Source organism: Bos indicus, chromosome 8 (genome assembly GCF_029378745.1).
Source record: "Bos indicus isolate NIAB-ARS_2022 breed Sahiwal x Tharparkar chromosome 8, NIAB-ARS_B.indTharparkar_mat_pri_1.0, whole genome shotgun sequence".
Lineage (NCBI taxonomy): Eukaryota > Metazoa > Chordata > Mammalia > Artiodactyla > Bovidae > Bos > Bos indicus.
In genome coordinates this window covers 81407305-81426441 of record NC_091767.1, presented here as the reverse complement: position 1 = coordinate 81426441, position 19137 = coordinate 81407305, and the positions used below count along the sequence as shown (strand labels likewise).

Sequence of the window (19137 nt, the reverse complement as noted above, 5' to 3'; positions counted from 1 at the left end):
AAGAGTTGACTCATTGGAAAAGACTCTGATGGTGGGAGGGATTGGGGGCAGGAGGAGAAGGGGACGACAGAGGATGAGATGGCTGGATGGCATCACTGACTCGATGGACATGAGTCTGAGTGAACTCCGGGAGTTGGTGATGGACAGGGAGGCCTGGCGTGTTGCGATTCATGGGGGCTGCAAACAGTTGGACACGACTGAGCAACTGAACTGACTGAGGTGTCATATCTAAGAAACTGTTACTTAATCCAAGCTCATGAAGACTTATACCTACGGCTTTTCCCCCTAATACTTTAATAGCTTTAACTTACATTTAGGTCCTTGATCTATGTTGAGTCTGTTTTTGTATGTGATGTGAAGCAGAGAGTCTGACTTCATTCGTCTCTATGGGGAATTTCTAGCTGTCCCATGCACATTTCTTTTCTTTTTTTTTTTATTTAACTTTACAATATTGTATTGGTTTTGCCATATATCAAAATGAATCTTCCACAGGTATACATGTGTTCCCCATCCTGAACCCTCCTCCCTCCTCCCTCCCCATACCATCCCTATGGGTCGTCCCAGTGCACCAGCCCCAAGCATCCAGTATCGTGCATCGAACCTGGACTGGTGCCTCGTTTCATATATGATATTATACATATTTCAATGCCATTCTCCCAAATCATCCCACCCTCTCCCTCTCCCACAGAGTCCAATAGACTGTTGTATACATCAGTGTCTCTTTTGCTGTCTCGTATACAGGGTTATATGCGTTAGTATATTGTATTGGTGTTTTTCTTTCTGGCTTACTTCACTCTGTATAATAGGCTCCAGTTTCATCCACCTCATTAGAACTGATTCAAATGTATTCTTTTTAATGGCTGAGTAATACTCCATTGTGTTTATGTACCATAGTTTTCTTATCCATTCATCTGCTGATGGACATCCAGGTTGCTCCCATGTCCTGGCTATTATAAACAGTGCTGCGATGAACATTGGGGTACACGTGTCTCTTTCAATTCTGGTTTCTTCAGTGTGTATGCCCAGCAGTGGGATTGCCGGATCATAAGGCAGTTCTATTTCCAGTTTTTGAAAAGAATATTATTTCCCACAATGAATAGTTCTGGCACCCTTGTCAGAAACCAACTCACTGGACTTCCCTAGTGGTACAGTGGATAAGTGGAGAAGGCAATGGCACCCCACTCCAGTACTCTTGCCTGGAAAATCCCATGGACGGAGGAGCCTGGTGGGCTGCAGTCCATGGGGTCACTAAGAGTTGGACAGGACTGAGCGACTTCATTTTGACTTTTCATTTTCATGCATTGGAGAAGGAAATGGCAACCCACTCCAGTGTTCTTGCCTGGAGAATCCCAGGGATGGGGGAGCCTCGTGGGCTGCCGTCTGTGGGGTCGCACAGAGTCAGACATGACTGAAGCGACTTAGCAGCAGCACAGTGGATAAGAACCCACCTGCCAAGACACGAGTTAGATCTCTGGTCCAAGAAGATTCCACATGCCATGGAGCAGTTAAGCTGAACTACTGAGCCCCCATGTTGCAACTACTGAAGCCCATGTGCCTAAAGCCTGTGCTCCACAAGGGAAAACACCTCATTGTGAAGCCTGGGCGCCACAACCAAGAGTAGCCCCTAGCAAAACACTGGCGCAGCAACAAAGATCCAGTGCAACCAAAAAGAAAAGAAAAAAAAACAAAAAACTAAGTGACCGTGAATGACAGTGTTTGTTTCCAGATTCTCAGTTTTATTCCATTGACCTGCATGTCTGCCCGTTTGCCAGTACCATCTGTCTTGATTCCTGTAATCTTGTTATTTATTGTTGTCATGTGCAACTCTTATGACCTCATGGACTGTAGCCTGCCAGGCTCCTCTGTCCATGGGATTCTCCAGGCAAGAATACTGGAGTGGATTGCCATTTCCTTCTCCAGGGGATCTCCCTGACCCAGGGATCAAACCAGAATCTCCTGCTTGGAAGGCAGATTCTTTACCACTGAGCCACCTTGGAAGTGCATTGTAACTTTGTAGTAAGTATTAAAACTGAGAAGTATGAGTAGTCTGCTTTTGTTCTTCAAGATTGTTTTGGCTTTTCTGGGTCTCTTAAATTTCCATATGAATTTTAGGATCAGCTTGTCCATTTTTGCAAAAAAGAAAAAAAAAGTGCTGAAATTTTGGCAGGGATTATATTGAATCTGTAGATCAGTGTGGGGAGGATTGCATCTTAACAACCCTGTCTCTCAATTCATGAACACAGGATGATTTTCCATTTATTCAGTTCTTCAATTTCTTTCAACAGAGTTTTATAGTTTTTAGGATGTTTTGCACTTCTTTTGTTAAACTTATTCCTAAGTATTTTGTCATTTTTGATGTTATAAATGAATTTGTCTTTTAATTTACTTTTCAGATTATTATAGCTAGTGTTAAGAAACACAACTGTCTTAATGAATAGGTAAAGAAGATGTGGTACAATATATACAATGGAACATTACTCAGCCTTAAAAAATAAAGAAAGATTGTCATTTTGCAGCAACATGGGTTGGCCTAGAAATTAACATACTAAGTGAAGTATCAGAGAAGGACTAATATTATATGATATCACTTATAATGTGGAATCTAAAAAATAGTAGAAATTAACTTATTTATAAAAGAGAAACAGACTCATAGGCATAGAAAACAAACTTATGGTTATCAGAGCGGAAGTCAAGGAGAGAGATAAATTGGGAATTTGGGCTTAACAGATATACATTACCATATATAAAGTAGGTAAACAATAGGATTTGCTGTATAGCACAGGGAATTATAGTCAATATCTTGTAAATAACCTATATGGAAAATAATGTGAAAAAGATATCTGTCTTTCTTGGGCTTGCTGCTGCTAAGTCGCGTCAGTCATGTCCAACTCTGTGTGACCTCATAGACGGCAGCCCACCAGGCTCCTCCATCCCTGGGATTCTCCAGGCAAGAACACTGGAGTGGGTTGCCATTTCCTTCTCCAATGCATGAAAGTGAAAAGTGAAAGTGAAGTCCTTCAGTCACATCTGACTCCCAGCGACCCCATGGACTGTAGTCCATCAGGCTCTTCCTTCCATAGGATCTTCCAGGCAAGAGTACTGGAGTGGGGTGCCATTGCTTCTTGGGCTTAGTGGTAAATAAACTGCTGCCAGTGCAGGAGATGCAAGAGACAGTTCAGTCCCTGGGTCAGGAAGATCTCCTGGCAAAGGAAATGGCAACCAACTCCAGTATTCCTGCCTAGAAAATCCCATGGACAGAGGAGCCTGGTGGGCTAGAGTCCATGGCGTCGCAAAGAGTTGGACATGATTGAGCACACATGTGAGCACAGCATCTGTGTGTGTGCGTGTGTGTGTGTGTGTGTATAATCACTGAATCACTTTGCTGTACACCTGAAACTAACACAATATTTAATTAAAACAGAAAGAAGCACAACCATGTTCTGTATACTGCTCTTGTATCTTGCAATCTTAATGAGCTTGTTTATTAGTTTTAACAGTGTTTGGGGTGGATTCTTTAGAATTTTCCATATAGATTATGTCATCCATAAAAAGATAGTTTACTTCTTCCTTTCCAATGTGAATGTCTTTTATTTTACTTTCTTGGCTAGTTACTTTGACTAGACCCTACAGTACAATGTTTAACAGAAATACAATCCCTCTTTTTTATCCCTTCTCTCTTCAACCATTGACTTGAAAAGGGGAGGAGCCACTATGAAATTGGGTTTATTAAAAAATTTTACATAGTAAAATTTTTTTTACTATTTGTTAATATTTTGGGCTACCCTCGTAGCTCAGTCAGTAAAGAATCTGTCTGCAATGCAGGAGACCCAGGTTCGATTCCTGGCTCAGGAAGATCCCCTGGAGAAGGAAATGGCAACCCACTCCAGTACTCATGCCTAAAGAATCCCATGGACAGAGGAGCCTGGCAGGTTACAGTCCATGGTGTCGAAAGAGTCGGACATGACTTAGTGACTAAACCACCACCAAGATATTCTTCTCTTGTGTCTTTGCAGCAGGTTCAATCAAATAGTTGTACAGCTTTTGTCAGTCATTCTTGGTCAAAACAATTGGCCAAAACACAAACTAAATGCAAAGCATATGAGGAGTAGACAAATAATCTGTAGAAGAGAGTCAATTTAGGATTACATGAGATTACAGGCAAAAGTACTCACTGGTTCAGAGTTTTTCTGAATGGCAAATTAATACTCATTACCCAAGAATGTAATGTAGATAGTGCTAGAATTGGCTGAGGGCATGAGATATCCTCAGAGGATGAGCAAAATAGGAGTGAACTATTATAGAGTGGTTTATGTAATATAGGAATTATTTTTTAGGAAAATATTTTATAAGCAAATAGTGTTATAATGAATCAGTACCCCACAGGGTTGCAATATAGAAAAATTATGCATATATGCTTATAAGGCTTATTTTCCAAAGGATTCACAAGACAATATGATTATCTCAGGGTGAGGACTACAGTGGTAGGGATGGAATTTTATACTTTTCTAACAAAGGTCCGTCTAGTCAAGGCTATGGTTTTTCCAGTAGTCAAGTATGGATGTGAGAGTTGGACTATAAAGAAAGCTAAGCACAGAAGAATTGATACTTTTGAACCGTGGTGTTGGAGAAGACTCTTGAGAGTCCCATGAACTGCACGGAGATCCAACCAGTCCATCCTAAAGGAAATCAGTCCTGAATGTTCATTGGAAGGACTGATGCTGAAGCTGAAACTCCACTACTTTGGCCACCTGATGAGAAGAGCTGATTCATCTGAAAAGACCCTGATGCTGGGAAAGATTGAGGGCAGGAGGAGAAGGGGATGACAGAGGATGAGATGGCTGGATGGCATCACCGACTCAATGGACATGGGTTTGGATGGACTCTGGGAGTTGGTGATGGACAGGGAGGCCTTGGCGTGCTGCAGTCCATGGGGTCGCAAAGAGTCAGGCACGACTGAGCAACTGAAATGAAACTGAAACCGAGTTTTCTTTTTTTTTTAAACATGGTTAACTAGTAGTGCTTATGAACTACTTTATTTCTTCTTTATGTTTTTCTATATTTAAAAAGAATGTAGTCTACTAAATGCTATTGCAAAAAAGAAACACCAGGTATATTACATATGTAATTATGGGCCTATCAAAGAGAATTCTACCCCTCCCTTAGAAATACTTGAGTGATGAGTAACTAGAGAATGGTCTGAAAAATGAAGAAGGAAGGGTTATTTGAGTCAACTATTCAGGATGTGTCTGTCATCTTTGCTGGGTAAAAGAAGTGTGAGCTGAGGTTGTCCCTCCACCCTCAGGAACTGAGTGGGCAGCTCAAGGGGGTGGAGCTGGCCTTTGAGACAGGAAAGGGCAGGGTCTGTTTCTGGTTGGCTGGGAGCCCCTCCAGTTTTTCAGAAAATGCTGGCACAGGTACAGCAACCTCCTGTCACGAAAGGGTAGAAGCAGACTATACAGATAGCTGCCCAGCATGTGTGATTCAAATTAAAAACAACAAAAAAACAGAAACAGTAAAGCAGACAGGGATAATGGGGTGGAGGGGACCTTGAGCCTGGGTGATGGAGGGTGGAGGGCAAGAGCTCCAAGATACAGATATCGAGAACCTCACAGGCCAGTGCTAGTGGTCTGAGCTCGGTCAAGAACTCCTGAAGGCCATAGACCAAAGAACGTTTTTTTTCTCAGGGCTGTAGTCAGATTCTGCATAGAGGCCAGGGAAGCTGTACAGAGCAGAGCCAGAGGGGACACCAGGGTGGCCCTTCTGTAGAGATTAGACCAGAAGTAGGTTCCCAACAGTCTTAGAAGCATTGATAAGTTAATTCTTTCCTCAGGCTGTTCATTTGAGCATCTTTCTTTAATGTTCAGATTTTTTGGGGGGATGGGGGTGGTGGCGTGGTGTGCTTGCTTTTAATCTTACCCTTTCTATTTGTAACCAGGCGTTCTTCTACTTTAAAAAAAATGCTCTTCTGGGAATTCCCTGGGAGTCCAGTGGTAGAAGCTCTGAGCTTCCACTACAGGGAGCTCAGGTTCAACCTCTGGTTGGGGAACGAAGAACCCACATGCTGTGTGGGGTGTGGCCAATAACTATTTAGAAGAAAAAATTCTCTTAACTTCTTAGCAAAATTCACTTTGGAACATTCCAGCCAATTGCAAGTTTGTGAGGAGGAAAGGTAGGTGTTTCTAGGCTCTGCTTGGTAAAGAGACAGGAGCAGGATGCCTCCGTGGTCGCCAGCTGGAGGGTGGCAGCCACAAAAGAAGAGATAGAAACCAGAAAAAACCAGGATAGAGTGAGGCTGGCCATGGGGCTGCATCCTTGAGCCCTCTGTCACTCATTGAGCAAACATGTATCTGGTGCCAGAGGGTCTAGATGACAATACCTAACACGTGTTGAGTATTTACTATAAGTTGAACCACAGGAAATTCACAATAGTCAGTCATTTTAGATGTATCAAAATGGCAATTTCCTGTGATTTAGTCTAACACATGTGTTCTAAGTGATTTGTATGTACTCATCACATTCATTGCTCACATTCACCTACAAAGTGGAAACTGTTGTGTTACTATTCCCGTTCTGCTGTGAGGAGCTAAGATCAGTACGGTTGTGTACCTCTCTCAAGGTCATATAGCAAGTAGTGGAGTCAACACTGGACTCAAATCCAGGCGTTTGGCTTCAGGGCTGACTTAACCCGATGCTACTTTTCCTGGGTTGAGAACTGAGCACTAATGAGCTCTGGAGAGTTTAGGTCTGCATTCTCAGACGATTTTTTTTTCTAAAAAGAGGCAGGGTAGACTAGGTCTTGGCCAAGAAGGCACTGGGACTGTTGCCCTTCACCTTGTTCAAGTCGTAACAAACTTCACAAAGCTCACATATTCAACCAGTTCCTTTATTGGGTCGGTCCTTATCTAGGATCAGAGACAGCTTTACATCCTTTTATTAGAAGCTGTCTTGAAGCTGTATAGACATTTCAATCAGTTTTGAAAAACCCCAAATGACCATTTAAGAAGAGGGTCCCAAGCTCTTCAAATCTCAGGTCTGGGTTCCTGAAAGTGAAAGTGAAGTCACTCAGTCGTGTCTGACTCTTTGTGACCCCATGGACTGTAGCCCACCAAACTCCTCCGTCCATGGGATTCTCCAGGCAAGAATACTGGAGTGGGTTGCCATTTCCTTCTCCAGGGGATCTTCCCGACCCAGGGATCGAACACAGGTCTCCTGCATTGCAGGCAGAAGCTTTAACCTCTGAGCCTAAAACAGCCATCTAATTCTATCTGGCCTCTCTACACTCTCTCTCTGATTGTATGTTATCCCAAAGGCTGGGTAATCTTCCCAGAATTCCATTTTCACTATGTCATTCTTGGAACTGAAAAAAGTTTCCCACTGCCTAGACAGTCACATGCAAACTCTTGAATTTGGCATCAAAGGAACTCTATTACTCAGCCTGGTCCACCTTCAGTCTCATAGGTTCTTAACAGTTCTCCTAGTCAGGAAACCCATTTCTCACTTAATGGCTATGTCCACAATCAATTCACTGTTTATGCCTGCCAGGCTTTGCTCATTGAGCTCCTTTCCCTTCACTGCTTTACTAGCGTCAATGCAATTCTCTCTTACCCTCCAAGCTCAAGCCTCACGTCTTCTGAATGGCCCTTTCTAAATAAGCTTACAAATATTAAACTCTTAGCTCTTTGAATTCTGAGGATGCAGCCTAGAATTTGTCTATCTACTCTCTTGTGAACAATATTTCAACTTTGAATAATTACAAAGAGACTCAGACAGAGATCATGTTGTCTACAACATTCACTTCTTCAGCATTTATCAAGCACCCGGCATTTAGTATTCTTGCCTGGAGACCCCCTATGGACAGAAGAGCCCAGCGGGCTACAGGGAGAAAGAAAGAAGAAAAATGAAGATGTTAGTTGCTCAGTTGTGTCTGACTCCTGCGATCCCATGGACTGTAGCCCACCAAGCTCCTCTGTCCATGGGGATTCTCCAGGCAAGAATACTAGAGTAGGTAACCATTCCCTTCACCAGGGGATCTTCCCAACCCAGGGATGGAACCTGGGTCTCCAGCATTGCAGGCAGATTCTTTACCATCTGAGCCACCAGGGAGGGATGGTGTCATATGGACAGTTCAGCATTCACATCTGATCTTTAAGAGAGAGTTGGAGGTTTGGGAGCCTGCAGCACAGATGACAGGTGTGGCCAGCTGTGCCCATGCCTCACTCATATCCCGTGGGACCCTTTCATCATTTGTGTTCACGTAAGCTCTTGGCATGTTCTCTGTGACTCTGTCAGATGTGACCCTCAGGTTGCCTGAGCCTATTTCGCCTGTGAACACAAGAACCAGAAGCACCTGGAATGTGTTTCTCTCTCAGCAATGATGACAGGTGCTGGAACATTTACACTCTGGGCTCCTTGCCCCTGATGGGGACCACTCTGAAGCTGACCCACACTGCCTCCAGAGCATTCCTGTATAACCTGACTTGATATCATGGCACCCGGCTTGGCCATCAATTCTCCCTTCCATTTTCCCCTTCTGAGACTTCTTCCTAACAAATCTCTTTGACAAGAATTTCATCTGCTTCGGAGGAACCCCCACTAAGAGAAAGTGTTTAAATGAAACCACTCCAGGAGGATGAGCAGTCGGGAGGGGGTCCCCTAGGGAAGGCCAACTCTAAGTACAGGAAGATGAAGACTGTGAAGGAGATGGAAGGGGGACGGCAGAGGGGACCAAGGAGAACCAGAAGAGGGGCAGCCATGAAAGTCAGGTGATAGAAATTTCCAGAAGGAAAGAGTTATTAACAGTACCAAACCAAGCAGAGGAGCCTAATAGGGTAAGATTAAGAGGAGAGGAGCCTAATGAGTTAAGCCTAATAAGGTAAACTATGTTTACAGAATCTGGTGATCATAAGGGCACCGGGCCCTTAGGAACAATTTTCCCTAGACTTGTGACCCAGTTCATGTCCAAAGTGACGGGAACTTCTTCCATGGTATGCCAATCTTCCTTCGCATCTCCCTTATAGGCAGAGGGGTCTAAAGCTTACTCATATATGTAGCTCTGTGATATGCATCAAGGCATATTCATTTCTAGTTCTGTTTCTGGAACCAGGCATTTCTCTTTAGCTGTACTGAGACTGTCAGGATGGCACTCAGACATCTGAGAGGTCAGGATAGACATGGATGCTGATGTGCTTACAGAATCAAAGGCTGCTGGCTTCAGTCTTTCCTTTGGGGCAGGAGCAAGAGAAGGAAGGGAGGGTGGGGAAGGTCTGGAATAGATACCAAAGGCAACACAGAAGGGAGCTGCCCAAGGAGGAGCGAAGGGATTTATTTGTGCCCGCAGGACCAGTGAAGACTGAAAGAAGAATTCCGAGGATTGTTCAGGCTCAGGGTGGAGGAGCAGTGGTGAAGACTGCCGCCCTGGGCTGGAGTTTTTCCATGAGAAAGGCTTGTGTGGCTGTGGATGGACACGTTCCCACACGTGGGTGGGAAAAGATTGCTGTGTTCTTGAAGGATTAGAAATAAGAATTTTGAGAAAAACTTTAAAGGTGAAGACTTCATGCATACTAGAGAAGGTTTACACATAGGCTTTTAAGGGAAAAATGGAAAGCAGTGCTTAGGTACCGTGCAAATTCAAAGGACTCGTGTCGGGAACATTCCATTTTGGCCATAGATAGAGTTACAGACTTGAAGGGTTTCCTCTTATTATGGGATGTCTTTGTAATGGGGCGGGGGGAGCAGCGAGGGATTCACGAGGAAGATAGGAAAAGAGCTCACATTTCTCTAGAACCATATCAACTGTGGAGGCAGTAGCTAGAAAGAGCCACGTCAGACTCTGGGCTTGTCAGCACCTCTTCAACGTGATATATTTTAAGGTTTTCTCAGCACGAGCTTGACTTTTAACAATGAATCCAGAAAAGGGGGGAAGTGATAATAAATCATAAACAATAAAAACCAACAGAGATTTCTTCTGACCCTGCCACCGGAGCTCTTCCATCCTGCTGGCCAGTCATGGTACGCTAACTGAAAGCACTTGGAAGAGGCTGGATGTAGCTATACCCTGGAGACCAGAGGCACGGGAGCCTTTCAGAAGGCACCTTGCTTATCAAGAGTCATGGCTGCTACACTGGACAAGGGAGGGGCTTTTAGGCCGGGGGTTGGGGAAAGGAATAGGACAGAGTAAAGCGGTGGCTCCAGGCAGGGGAGAGTGGAACGGCAGTAAGATCAGGCTTTGCAGGCTGAACGGTTCTGCCCGGGGTGGTGGAGAGGTGAGGGAGGGTCTGGAGACAGCCACTGGGGTCTCGTCTATGGGAAAGGCATTTTAATAATTAACAAATGAGAAAAGGCGTGGAGCCAGTAGTAATGTGACCCTAGCCTTTTGAAACTGTGCCTGCAGGCACGTTACAGGCTCCCCAGCCAGTGAAGGCTGAGAGAGCTAGGAAAACACAAGGAACCAAATAAAACTTACCACTAGGTCAATTTAAGACACATTTGATGAGAGCTGTAATTCAACACTGGGAATATGGAAGGTACAAATGGAACAGGTCTTATACATGACTGAAATTAGCAAGTCAGAGACAAACATAATTTTAATTTTTCTCTTCTCACTTTGTTAATACTCCTTTAATATCATCAACACAATACTGAATTTGCTGTTTCCCTATATTGACTGAAATCATCAGACACACTCATGTGTAAAAACACAAAGATGCTTTGGTCCAAAAAGTCTTTTTTCAACACAACCTTCATGTCCTTCCACAGTTCAAGATGCCTGGAGTTTTCTTTCTTTCTTTTTTTTTCTTTTTACTACAACTAAATGCTATATCGAGTTCTTCAGAGTCAAGGAGATAGGGTAGGGAAAAGAGGATTATTTCAACCCCCACTCTGCTCTTAATCAGCTATATGATGTTGGACACTGTAACCAGTCTTTCAAAACCACGAGTCACCTAAGTGAAGATGTGAAATAGCCAGCAGGAGAGGTGAGGAAGGACCATCAGTGAAGCAGAAGGTAATCAAGGAGACTGTGACACAGAAGCCAAGAGAAGAAAGTGTTTTTAGAAAGAGTGGTCAACCATGTTGAAAGTTGTTGCAAAGATAAGTTGAAGCTTCTGTTGCATCTGGCAATGTGAAACCAAGACTTCTAAATTGTTCTTGGTCCATTATTTCAAGACCATGGGGTATCTTAAAAGAAAGGGGGAAAAGATAGCATCTTTGATTATCATTTTATGAGACTTCTTTCCCAAGGTCTTATTTGTGTATTAAAACAAAAATCTGAGAATAAATGTTTACAACCCTGGTTTTTCCTTCCACTTTCTGTCATTCTAGGTTCTCTGTGCCCATTTAAGGGAGAATTCTAAGGGATGGGAGTAAACTGAACTGAGACTATACAATTCAGGGCAGGTTCAGAAACATTTCCTCTTCATTGTAAGTGCATCTGATAACAATATTTTCCATACTGATGCGCAACAATCTTTCAAATGCACTCATTTCATGGTTAGCCTAAATTTAGGCAAACACAATTTCTGAATACGAAGAAAAACAAATGCCATAATAAGCCTTCTAGCACAAGGGTCTAAAAATAGTGTATTCCTTCTCCCAGCTCCACACACAAAGGAAAAGCTCTTGGACGTCAGAAGTTCCATGAACCCCTGAGACAAGGCTCTCTGCATGTGTGTACTGACTTCCCAGTGGACATCTGGCTGTTTATATGTTGGGAACACATTGCGTCAACTAACTTTAGCTATAATATCCTTACCCACTCGGATGGTCTGTGGTCATTCAGAACTGGAAGCATTGAAGGGACTTAAGAGACTTGGAAAGCGGGGAAACTGAGTCTTGAGAGCCTTGAGTCTTGGTGGGATTGGTGAAGTTACACAGCTCGTACACCAGTCTGTTCCTGCATCAGCCGCCTTAAAACTCCCAGACCCTCACCTTGCTCCCCTCCCAGCACAACTCCTCTCACAAAGCCCAGACTCGGTGTCTCTGCTTCCTGACCTCCCATTCACTCTCTACCCACTTCAATCTGACTCCCTTTTCCACAACTCATGAATAAATGCATGCATGTCAAGGTCACCAACATCTTTCATGTGATCCAAACAAAGGTCACTTCTCTCCATCCCTTTTACAAACCCCTCAGCAACATCTGACACCCCACTTCACCTTCTTGCCTCATCTTCTTTCCTGGGTTCCATGACTCCTGGCCTCTGGGTTTTCTCTACACTGATTTCCCCAGTTTCTCTGCTGACTCCTCATCTTCCTCCCAACCTCTTCTCTTACTTTTTTTTCCTACCTGCTGATTTCAACGGGCTCAGAATTGTACGTATCCATAGGGTGAATGTTTCAGTCTCTCCACTGAGCTCCTGACTTGTAAACCCCACTGCATTCTCCATACTGAATGTCTATTTGGCACATCAAACTTAACAACACGCAAGACCAAAATCTTTATTCTTCCCTCCAAAGCCTGCTCCTCCCAAAGTCTTTACCATCTCACCAAATGGCATCACCATCTGTCTACCCAGCTGCTCAAGTCAAAAGCCTAGAAGTCATTCTGGACATTTTCATTTTCCTTTTCTCCATATTCAATAGACCAAAGACCTGCCGCTTCCACTGCCAAAGCATGTCTTAAACAGGTCTGCTTCCTGCGTCTACCCCACTGCCACCAGGACCGCTAGTGTGAACTACTGCAGCCTTCAAACCCTTCTCTTTGCTTTTCATCTGCTGCCTGCAGTCCATGCCACACAGTGGCCAGGGAAGCAGTGTAAAAACACCAGACAGATCAGATCCTCTGTCCATAAGGCCCTGGAGCAACTCAGGACAAGGCCGGATGATTCAGCTCCCATCCGCCTCTCCCGACCTTCCAACCACACCACCACCTTCCTTTCTTCCTCAATCCCGGCATGCCAGGCCCTTTCCTGCCTCCAGGCCTTGGTGCTCCTCCAAGAGGCACTCCCCACCCTCCCTACTATAAATCTCCGGGTTCCCGTCGCATCAGCTTCTTACTGCCTGTAACTAGCTGTGCACACACGAGGGTCTCTGCTAAGTGAAACTTCCGAGAGAGCGGGGACCCTATCCACAGCGGCCATGGGTGTCACCATTCTGGCAGCTGAGGGAAAGGATGCTCATAGTGGCACTGGGTGGGGAGGGCAGGCTCCTGGCTCCTAAACAATGGATGAGTCAGCTGACGCCTGCGGTTAGTGTGCGAGGGAAGACATCTCCCTGGGAAGAGCGGCCACACCCAGCGCTGCTGCACAAAAGCACTGGCCAGCCTCGCCGGGGTCAGGCTGGACTCGGCATTTCCCTCAGACCCCGGCCTTAGTGTGCAGTCACTGCAGAGGGGGGTTTTATTTAAAAACAAGTGGCAACAGAACTGGTCCAGGCAGGCTTCTATCCAGGTGGTAGACTGGCCCTGGGGGCTGCCATCTAAAATAAGGGGTGATCCCTGGATGGCCGCCTTCCCACCTGTCTGACTGCAGATTCCAAAGGCTTGGCTCCAGTCAACAGGGGGGCAGGAGGAAAGCTTCTGTTGCCATAGTAACCACAGTGCTCCTGGGGCCTAGGCTCAAGGTTTCAGATAAACAACTATTTAGAGAAGTGAAGAAAAAGAGAGGAGAGAAACCAAAAAAAAATGGTGAAATGGCGAGAAGTAATCCTACAAGTGCTGCAAGACACGCTCTGAAAATAAAACCAGGGAGCCAAGAGTAGAATCCTCCCACCAGCACGGGAGTGGCCTCCTGCCGGGGACCCAGCCGGAACAAAAGGCCCCATTGACACAAACATCTGTTACTACTAAACACTTAGGAATCAATATTTTCCTAAAGGCTTTTTTTTTTTTCTTTTCTCCTTTTGGCTTTAAAGGGTTACTGTCTGCCAGGCTACCAGACCCTCACCTTCTCCAAGTCCATGGTCACCGTGTAAAGTGACTATTAAAACTTCAAATGAAGAATTTGATCCGGGAAATGGCCCTTTTTTTCCTGAACACAGACACCAGGAAAATGTCAGAAGGCAAATCCAAACCCACGCCCTGAAAGACTTAAAATGTTAACAGTCACATCCCTGGGAGGATGAGTAATCTAGCCCAATTTAATTTAAAAAGGAAACCCAGCAGATTTAAGAGATGGCCTGGATGTGCCTTGAAGGGAAGCAGGAGCGTGACAGGGAGGACGGGAAGGTGACAGGATCATGGGGGCTTTACCTCAACACCTGCATTTCCTCCGGGGAGTTCTGCACCTCGTCCTGGAGGCGACGCCAGCGTAGGCAAGCCCTCAGCTCCTGCTGCTCCCGGGCCTCGTGGGGGGCCAGCTGCTTGGAGCACAGACGCACAAACACACATGCACAAAACAGTCACTGTTGTCCTCTGCAGAGTCAGAGCCGCCCAATGGAGCGGCGGGCTTTGTTTCAGGGGGGATGGCACAGACAGCCCGCACTATGCCTTGTACCCCACAGGGAAAGTCCGAGGGCCAAAGAGGTCTTTTAGGTCCTCAAACGAAGAACCAGCCCTCCCTCCCGTGCTGCCTGTTTGGGAGGTGCTCCCTGTCCAACAGCCTCCCCCTCCCCCCCGACTCCCGCCCCGTCCGTCCTGCCCTGGAGAGAGCAGACCTCCCTAGGGGCCGGTTTCCACTCTGATTCCATCCAGCCCTTTCTTGCCTTGTCTTTTCGCACAGGGTGGGAAAGGTCCCCTCCATTTACCTCCTATTTTTTCCCAGCCCCCGGTTTTGTTAAGGGCTGTTTACAGTGGAGCTAACGTAACCCAGATGACTCTGTTTGCATATAACCAGGAAGAGCCCAATGCCTAGACTCCCTCTCGGGCGGGAAGGCCATCACCCCTGCCCTACTGGGCAGAACTGGCTGCTGTCATCCGTGTGCTCACAAGGCCCCTCGGCTTTAAATGCCACAGTGGGGAGTGGGTGGGGTGGGAGGCAGGACATCCACTGGGGAGCGAACTGTCAGTGTCTACAGGCATTCCTGGAAACTAACAGATATTTACTGAGTCTCTGCTAGGCCCTGGGGACATAATGGACACTACTACGAACTTGAGGAGTCCAGGGAGACAGATGAGAATGTTAACCACTGGAGTCCAGTGATGGTAGGGGTTGAAGAAGGACCCCAGAGCCCCCGGACAACCAGGGTGTTCGGAAGGTTTTCCTGTGGAGGACATGGGGTTTGGTCCTCAGGGAAAGCAGGAGTCAGCCAGGAGAGGAGAAATTTCAGGAAGAGGGGAAGCATGTACAAAGCTCATGGGGCCTGGAAAGAGTGTGAAATGTTTTAAAAATGGGGAAGGTTAGGGTTGGCCAGGGTGCAGGTTGCCATTCAGGGAGAGACAGAAGTGCCAAGTAGCTAGCAGCGGTGACATGATCAACAAAATTTGTGTGTCCTGTTGTTATGGACTGAATTGTGTTCCCCCAGCAGAAACCCTATGTTGAAGACCTAGTCACTGGTGTGACTGTGTTTGGAGATAGGGGCCTCTAAGGAGGTAATTAAGGTTAAACGAGTTCAAAAGGATGAGGCCCTAATCCAAAAGGGTTGGTGTCTTTGTAAGAAGAGGAAGAGACACTGAAACTCTCTCTCTGGGCTGTGTGACAACATAATGAGAAGATGGCCTTCATCAAGCCAGGGAAGAGAGGCCTCACCTGAAACCAAGCCTGTCAGCACCTTGATCTTGAACTTCCCAGCTTGTTTAAGTCTCCTGGTCTGTGGTACTTTGTTATGGCAGCCTGAGCTGACTAAGACGCCTGTCAAGAAGTCTAGACTTTCTCCAAGTCGATGACAAGTTATATAACTCAACTTGCCACTAATTCAATTCACTTCTCTCTATGGAATCCCACTGAGAGGAGTGGAGGTTTCTATCTCCTTGTTCAGAGGTCCCCCACTCCCCTTTGCTGTACTTGATAACGTGTGGCGCTGCAAAGTACAGTCTCCTGGGCAGAAAAGTAACATTGCACCCTCATGCCTTGTTCAGTGATGAAGTAACCTGTTGATCGGGAGAGTCCCCTGAGGCTACCCACCCTCTGCTGCCCTGAGGAGCACTTTTCTCTGGCTGAGGCGGCTTGGCAGGGACCACCAGCAGCTCAGTCTTATTCAACCTTCAAGGAAGGGATCAGAGCAAGGGATGAACCCTGGAAATGTTTCCAAACTTTGTGCTGATTCCAGAATGGACACTTCGCTTCAGGGGGTGTCTGTGTTTTCACATATTGACGATTTACTGCATGTACCTTAAAGGATGATGAGGTGGACTGCCCCCTATTCCAGGTTAAGGGTAAAGGAGGGACAGAGAAACTTTAACCCCTATTTTCCCTTTGAGGCTCATAAGAAGTCATCTCCTCCAAGAAGGTTTTCTGGATTTTCTCATATCTAGCCTCTTTCACCTTTGAACTCCCACCTGATTAGTGTTTACCTCTCTTTTCTAACTTATTTTCTTCTTCCTTCCACTATATGCTTTCCTTATCTTCAACATTAGACTCTGACCTTTTTCAAAGCAGCGTTGTGGACTTAGCCTTTTTTCTCTGTGAATCTCGCAGAGAATGGACACATGGAAGGTTTATAGCTGTGAGATGCAGCCAGGCCAGCTTTGTGCCTCTATCAGTACCGATAGATGCAGGGCAGAGCAGAGGCAGGACCCAAGCAGAGAGATTCCAGGAGGTAGAGGCAAGAGGAAGGATAAAGGGGGACTGCTCTTTGGGGATTCAGGACATAAAGGGCAGAGAGATGGTCATCAGACACCTGACATACACTCATGATTACCAGAATAGCACAAATCTGACTGTCTCAGATGGAAGCACCTCAGGGGAGAGATGGTGAGAGAGGCACATTTACATTAAACCTATTCAATCCTTGCTGAATGCCTACTCCATGCAAGGTGGTGGTAAAAACAAAGATGACGAAAACAAGAAGGACAACTGGTATTTCTTGCACACACTCCATGTGTCAGGCACGGTGCTAATAAGCTCATTCAAACACCACCCCTTCCACTCTGCAAGGTTAAGCATTTTATAAATGAGGAAACTAAGCCTCAGGGAGGTGACTTAACCTCCTGACACTCACAAAGCTGGTAAGCAGCAAAGCTGGGATTCCAACCCGGGTCCTACTTCAAACCCAGCCTTTCTGCTCAAGAATCTGCCATGGGACCTCTCCTCACAGGATTCTGCGTGGAGGGGTACACAGCTATGCACACTGCTAGCTCAGTAGCCAAGGCGGGAAAGCGGGGTGGGAGGATGAGCAGGGCACTGTGCCACTGTGAAAGAGGTTATCGCCTACTCATGAGGATAGGAGGAAGAAGAAACAAGTGAGAAAAAAGAGGTAAGTACAACTACTGTGGAAACTCAAAGTTTCTAGAAGAGCATTACTGAACTGTGAATGAGATGAAGAGTCTGGGCTATCAAAGGAAGGTGACCTTGAGCTGGCTAGTGAAAGATATACAGGATTTCAACAGGCAGAAAGAACTTGAACAAAATCATGCAGATGTGTACAAACTTGTGAATCTCAGAATTCAAATAGTCTAGTATGCAGAGATGGTAGGGGAAAAGATGTGACCAGATATTAGGAATTGGAAAACAAGCAGGAAGCAGGTTAGCTGCCACAGCTTCCTTATTGCTGGTGGCTAATTCTTTAAAGTTGAGCTTGTAAACTAGGAGTGTGTTGAGCAGGTCTGGCCTCGGTGTGTATTTGGTCTGCATATTTTTCACACTGATAAATTTCACATAAAAATCCAGAGTCATAGTTTCTTTTAAAACACTAGAAGTCCAGGCTCTATTGAGCCCTCCTTTCAACATGACAGCAGTTGGTCAGAACTGAGGGGAAGCGGCCGGTGTACCACAGTCATCCTCGTTCCCTAATCTGCAACATCCGCTGCTTCATTCCTCATTACTTGCAGCAGACACCTAAGATCATGACTCTGGATTTAAAATTTCATCTCATCACTTATCAAAGCAGAACACGGTCGATGTCAACACAACCACAACCCCAAAGGAGTACTCGAGTATGCCGCAGCACCACCTGTTCTGCAAGTCTTTGCTCAAATGTCTCCTCATCAGAGACCTTCTCCGATAAGCACCTTCTAAACCAGCACTTCCTCCACCCCTCTCTATCTGGCTTCATTTTCTTGACAGTACTCATCCCTGCAAGTTGCAGATGCTGTCGTTTACCTACCTGGTCTCCCTGTCATCACTAGATCGCGAACCTCAGTGAACCCCCCGGGGAGCAAGGTCTCTCCTCTCATTTACAAAGCAAACAGAACAAGTGCCGAGGTGCATAATGAGCACTCAATACCTATCTGTTGAATGAGCGAAAGACTCAGTTGAACTTGACTCTGGGTACTGAAATGCTTAGTGCACTTGAAACTTACCTGCTGTGCCTTGGCCCAGAATACATCTTCCAAGTGAGTGGCGAACCCTTCACTCAGCCACTCCTCCGTCCAGTCTCGAGCCCCAATCGCCAGGCCAAACCAGGCGTGAGCAATTTCATGGCAGAGACGGGTCCCACAGAGCTGGCTCATTCCAGTCAAGGTGCTCTGAGAGAGGAAGACGATGTGTGGGCTGTGGATAATGGGGGAGAAAACACACAAGAGTCTTGTCAGGGCCTGTCGTCATGGCCGCCCCCTGGGGCAGCTTTCTCAGCCCTGCCAGCCTGTTATTATCATGTGCATGCTAGATCACGACCGATAGGCTCACAGCTTAGATGCTTTTAGAAATAAATAAAGTGGCAGTTTGCGTTCCTGGCAGCGGTTCAGGCTGCCGTTTCTGCCAAGCAGTTGTCTCCGTCATCAAAAGGCTATTACCTGTAATAAGTAACCTGCGCCGAGCTTTACACGGAAGAAATTACAAGGCTGTGGAAGCATTACCCTGAAATCTGGACTGTAAAAGAAGAGCAGGTGTGGGAACGTGAAGCCCATGCTGTCAAGACAGTGATCAAAGAAGACCCTTCAGCCAAAAATCCGAGTAGCTTACAGACAAAGTGAGAAGTCACGCAGAAGGACAGGAAAAGCCGACAAGAATGGAACCAAACATTTTCTCTTTCAGGCCAGGGCTGGTTACAGAGGTAACAAACTCACAGGTGCCATGGATGGGTGAGGTTTCAAGAGACTCTGATAAAGGCTGAATCTCTGTAAGGCTGAGATTTTCAAAGGTATCTTTTCCTATCTACAGATGCTTG

The 19137-nt window shown here is 45.9% G+C and overlaps 1 protein-coding gene across 19 annotated transcripts in view; it reads right to left on the bottom strand.

Moving 5' to 3' along the window:
* The window catches only part of AOPEP (aminopeptidase O (putative)), a 422437-nt gene that overhangs the window by 150430 nt on the left and 252870 nt on the right, over positions 1–19137 (bottom strand). For 15 of the 19 annotated variants that reach the window (XR_011567945.1, XR_011567946.1, XM_070794246.1 and 12 more), the window contains 2 exons: positions 18332–18521; positions 14186–14295 (listed from right to left, as the gene is read on the bottom strand). Coding sequence is in view for 17 of the 19 variants with exons in the window: in XM_070794246.1 (XP_070650347.1) it covers positions 14186–14295; positions 18332–18521 (300 nt within the window). In the remaining 2 variants the exon portion in view is untranslated. The remainder of the gene's footprint in view (positions 1–14185; positions 14296–18331; positions 18522–19137) is intronic. The other 4 variants (XM_070794247.1, XM_070794249.1, XM_070794253.1 and 1 more) reach the window with 1 other exon arrangement.